This window comes from Andrographis paniculata, unplaced genomic scaffold (assembly GCF_009805555.1).
Source record: "Andrographis paniculata isolate CXL003 unplaced genomic scaffold, ASM980555v1 Contig12END, whole genome shotgun sequence".
Lineage (NCBI taxonomy): Eukaryota > Viridiplantae > Streptophyta > Magnoliopsida > Lamiales > Acanthaceae > Andrographis > Andrographis paniculata.
This window is the reverse complement of record NW_026137402.1, coordinates 920,789-926,084: the sequence shown is the minus strand read 5'-3', so window position 1 is coordinate 926,084 and position 5,296 is coordinate 920,789. Positions and strand designations below refer to the sequence as shown.

General features: G+C 36.5%; 1 protein-coding gene across 1 annotated transcript; it reads left to right on the top strand.

Moving 5' to 3' along the window:
• Window positions 1-2,905: 2,905 nt before the first annotated feature.
• Window positions 2,906-3,610, top strand: LOC127256940 (secreted RxLR effector protein 161-like). The gene has a single exon (XM_051283177.1). The coding sequence runs from the start codon at window positions 2,906-2,908 to the stop codon at window positions 3,608-3,610; it is 705 nt and encodes a 234-aa protein (XP_051139134.1).
• Window positions 3,611-5,296: the final 1,686 nt, after the last annotated feature.

The window sequence follows — 5,296 nt, the reverse complement described above, 5'->3', positions numbered from 1 at the left end:
AACAATGATGACACATATGATGATGTCCTAAATAGCGACCTTATGCATGTTGATACATCAGACTTCCTTGAGCACCCTGAAGGTGCCAAGTGACTACGTACTTTACTGTTTTATTACTTTTTGTACCCCTTCTACATTTTGTAATACCCTATTTTTTGTATCATTTTGTATTCCATCGGCTATATTAATATATTGTCTTTTTGTTCGTTTTATTTTGAAAAGAATATGAATGCCACGTGTCAAAATACACATTATAAAAAGGACAATATTTGCCTAATTGATAGTGAGACTACACACACAATATTGAAATACAAAAGGCATTTCTCCCACCTGAAGTTGGGAAAATCAAAAGTCAGCACAATAAGTGGCAGTGCAACAATTGAAGGCTCTAGAAGAGCCCTTATCTGTTTCCCCGAAGGAATCAGGCTCGAAATACAAAATGCACTGTTCTCGAGTAAAGCTCGAAGAAATTTGCTGAGTTTCACTGATATTCGTATAAACATATATCATATTGAAACAATGGACGAGGCAAATAATGAATATTTGGTGATTACAAAAATCATCAATGGAAATAAATGTGCAGTTGCGGGACTGCTCTCATTGTCCTCTGGCTTGTATTATGTCAAAATAAGTACCGTTGAAACATATGCATTAGACCTGAAGTCTACGCAATCAAATGAATTTTTGATTTGGCACGATCGGCTCGGGCATCCTGGAAATGCCATAATGAGGCGAATAATCAAAAACTCCACTGGCCATTCATTGAAAGATCGAAAGATCTTGAATTCAAATGAATTCGCGTGTGCTACATGCTCACAAGGCAAATTGATAATCAGGCCGTCACCAACCAAAGTTGGGATTGAATCCCCATCATTTTCGGAAAGAATTCAGGGTGATATATGTGGACCTGTAGATCCACCATGTGGGCCATTTAAATACTTTATGGTGCTCATTGATGCATCAACAAGATGGTCACACGTATGCTTGTTATCTACGCGTAATATTGCATTTGCAAGGTTGCTTGCACAAATAATTAAACTGCGAGCACAATTTCCTGATTATCCAATAAAGAAAATTCGTCTCGACAGTGCTAGTAAATATTCGTCACCAGCATTCGACGATTATTGCATGACTTTGGGGATAACTGTGGAACATCCCGTTCCTTATGTTCACACCTAAAATGGTCTGGCAGAATCCTTTATCAAGAGATTGCAATTAATTTCCAGACCATTACTGATGAAATCCAAACTCCCCGTTTCTGCCTGGGGACATGCAATATTACATGCAGCAGAACTTGTGCGAATAAGACTGACAAGCTATCAGAAATACTCCCCAACACAATTAGTGTTTGGAAAAGAGCCCAATATATCTCATCTGAGGATTTTTGGATGTGCAGTTTACGTGCCAATTGCACCACCTCAGCGTACAAAAATGGGCCCCCAACGCCGTTTGGGAATTTATGTCGGGTATGAATCACCGTCGATAATTAAATACCTCGAACCAATGACGGGTGATCAATTTACTGTGCAATTTGCAGACTGTCATTTTGACGAAACAAATTTCCCGACATTAGGGGGAGAACAAAATCAACTGAAAAAGGAAATTTCTTGGAAAATACCTATGAATTTCCTGGATCCTCATTCACGGCAGTGTGAATTAGAAGTACAAAGAATTATACACTTGCCACAAATTGCAAATCAATTACCGGATGCATTTAATGACTCCAGCAGAGTCACCAGGTCGTATATTCCTGCAGCAAATGCACCGGAAAAACTAAATGTCCCAGAAGGACAAATGAAAAGTGCCAATGAATCCTCTGTGCCAAGGATAAAAATCCCCGAAAGAAAAGGATATTGAACAATGATTCAGTCCCTCAAACAATTTGTAGTGATATAGAACAAATACTTGAAGATGATGCTCCTGAAGAGCCTACCTGAGAAGAAAATGAAGTTATTGAAAATTCAATTAACTTTACCACTACAAATAAGAGTTGGAACCGAAATGAAACAATAATTGATAATGCATTTTCATATAATGTGGCACTCGATATAATGGAAAATGAAGAGGATCCCGAGCCAACATCAGTTGATGAATGTCGGAAAAGAAACGATTGGCCAAAATGGAAAGATGCGATCCAGTCTGAATTAGACTCACTGGCCAAAAGAAATGTCTTTGGACCTATAATTCCAACACCGGATGGTGTTAAGCCAGTTGGGTGCAAATGGGTATTTGTGAGAAAGAGAAATGAGGACAATAAAATTGTCCGATACAAAGCGAGACTTGTAGCCCAAGGATTCTCACAAAGACCTGGGGTTGATTATGATGAAACATATTCTCCAGTTATGGATGGTATCACATTCAGATACCTAGTAAGCCTAGCCGTGCATGAAAAACTTGATATGCGCCTTATGGACGTAGTTACTGCTTATCTGTACGGCTCACTGGGGAATGATATTTATATGAAAATCCCTGAAGGATATGACATGCCTGAAGCATGCAAATTAAATCCCAGAGAATGTTACTCCATTAAAGTACAAAAGTCTCTGTATGGACTTAAACAGTCTGGACGCATGTGGTATAACCGCCTCACTGAGTGTTTAACCAAAGAAAGTTACATTAACGACCCAATATGTCCATGTGTTTTCATAAAGAAAAATGGGTCACAGTTCGTGATCATTGCAGTGTATGTTGATGATCTCAATATTATTGGGACTCCTGAAGAGCTCCAATCAGCCGTGGAATATCTGAAAAGGGAATTTGAGATCAAAGACTTTGGAAAGACAAAGTTTTGTCTTGGTCTGCAAATTGAATATGTGGATAATGGAATATTCATCCACCAAACCGCCTATACCCAGAAGGTATTGAATGATTTTATATGGATAAAGCACATTCATTAAGTACCCCAATGATCGTCAGGTCACTTGATCCTAACAAAGATCCATTTAGACCAAAAGAAGATGATGAAGAGATACTTGGTCCAGAAGTACCATATCTCAGTGCAATAGGTGCACTTATGTACCTAGCAAATAGCAGTAGGCCAGATATTGCATTTGCAGAAAATTTATTGGCCAGATTCAGTTCATCTCCTACCAAACGACATTGGAATGGGGTTAAGCATATTTTGCGCTATCTTCAAGGGACAAGTGATCTTGGCCTATTTTACCCGAATGATTCTCGACATGAGTTATTAGGCTATGCTGATACTGGGTATTTTTCTGACCCGCACAAAGCAAAATCACAAACCGGCTATATATTTACATATGGCGACACTGTGAGTTCCTGGAGATCCACGAAACAGACAATAACTACAACATCATCAAATCATGCCGAAGTATTGGCTATTCATGAAGCGAGTCGAGAATGTGTTTGGCTGAGATTGATGACCTATCTTATTAAAAAGAATTGTGGGTTAATATCTGGAAAACGAAAATCCCCAACGACTATATATGAAGACAATGCAGCTTGCATTGCTCAGTTAAAGGGCGGATACATTAAAGGAGATAGAACAAAACATATTTCCCAAAGTTTTTCTTTACTCACGATCTGCAAAAGAATGGTGATATTGATGTGCAACATATCCGATCATCTAAAAATCTTGCAGATTTATTAACCAAGGCTCTACCGACAACAATATTCAACAAACTGGTGAAAGGAATTGGAATGCGTCGGCTTAAAGATCTCAAGTAAAAGTTCAAATCAGGGGGAGAAAATCAATACAAGAATGATGTACTCTTTTTCCTTCACTATGATTTTTTTTCCATAGGGTTTTTTCATAGTAAGGTTTTAACGAGGCACATTCTTTGTATAATAATGCCCGTCCAAGGGGGAGTGTGGTAAACAAATGATACACATCACGTCGATGTGCATTGGAATGGACGGGCGAGGTGGCTCATTTTACACCAGTATTGGTATTCCTTATTGCCTATAAATATGGGATTGATCTTTCAGTTAAGATTCATTCGAAATAAAAATTCTATCTACTCCTACCTCTGCCCCCCTCACACTCTCTTTATATATATTAATACATACATATATTTGTATAATATATAAGTAATCATTACATACATATATATATACTTACACGCCATACATCTATATTATATTATTATTACTTATAACAATTTGATTATTGTTTTTAAAAAACACATGTACAGTAAAATCAAACAAAAACAAAGGTTTGTTTGGTTTTAGTTTTAGTTGAATTTGAGTTTTCTTTTAAACAAAATTGTACAAAAATCACATATGATTTTACAAAATTGCGTCAAATCTCCATACTTCCAAAGCTATCAGACTCCCTCATGATTTTATAAATCCGAGTCTAACCCCATTGCTGTTCTTATTTAACGGTGTTTGACCTGCACGTGCCCAAACTGCAAATGGATTTCAAAATTTTCATATTTAACCCATTTGGACTTGGTACGAGAATTAAGAAAAATGAGTATTTTATTGAAAAAGTAGAAAGGTAGTTGGGTATTATTTAGTTAATTATTAAAAAGAATGAAGAGAGAATGTAATAAAATTAGTGGTACTTGTGGTAAAATAAGTATTGAATGAATGATAATAATTAAATATAGAATTTTTGACTTTTCTATATATAATACTGGGATAAATTTAACGGACGAAAAAGAAAAATAAGAACAAAATTTGGCGGACGGAGGGAATACATTTTTATTAAAAATTAGGCAAAATTGTTCATAACTCCCTTGTGATTTTGAAACTTAGCATAAATCCCCCTCTTTACTTTAAATATTGCATAGTTCCCTTATACTTTAAAAAATATTGCATGAACCCCTCGCTATGCAAAAGAAAATGTAGATGAGAAATCATCTTCTCATCACACAAAATGTAAAAAGGAGTCTCGTAAAGAATGACCTGGTGGTGTGTAGATGGATTCGTGACTGTGAGGTCATGTGTTCAAACCTCGACGCCTTCAGGTCTTGTCTACCACACATGATTCGCCTAGTGTGACTTGTCTTGTCGAGCCTAATTTGCAGGTTATTAGGTTCGACCTAGGGTTTACCCAGAGCGCACTCGTTTTTTAAAGTATAAATGAGTGCTATATAATTTTTAAATTATAGGAGATATTTATGCTAAATTTCAAAACCATACGTGAGTTATGGACAAATTTACCTTAAACATTGTTAATTGTTATTGTTGTGGATCCAATAATGAATTAATTACTACATCATCAAATTGTTACTACGAATAGGCCCCCGAAAATGACTGGTCCAAAAACTTTCATGTTGGACTTGTACTCTAATAAATAAGCCTTAAAAGAATTTTGGGCTGGGCTTCT

What these genes read in the sequence shown, in the direction of transcription:
- LOC127256940 (XM_051283177.1), top strand. Translation starts at nt 2,906, where the DNA reads ATGATCGTCAGGTCACTTGATCCTAACAAAGATCCATTTAGACCAAAA.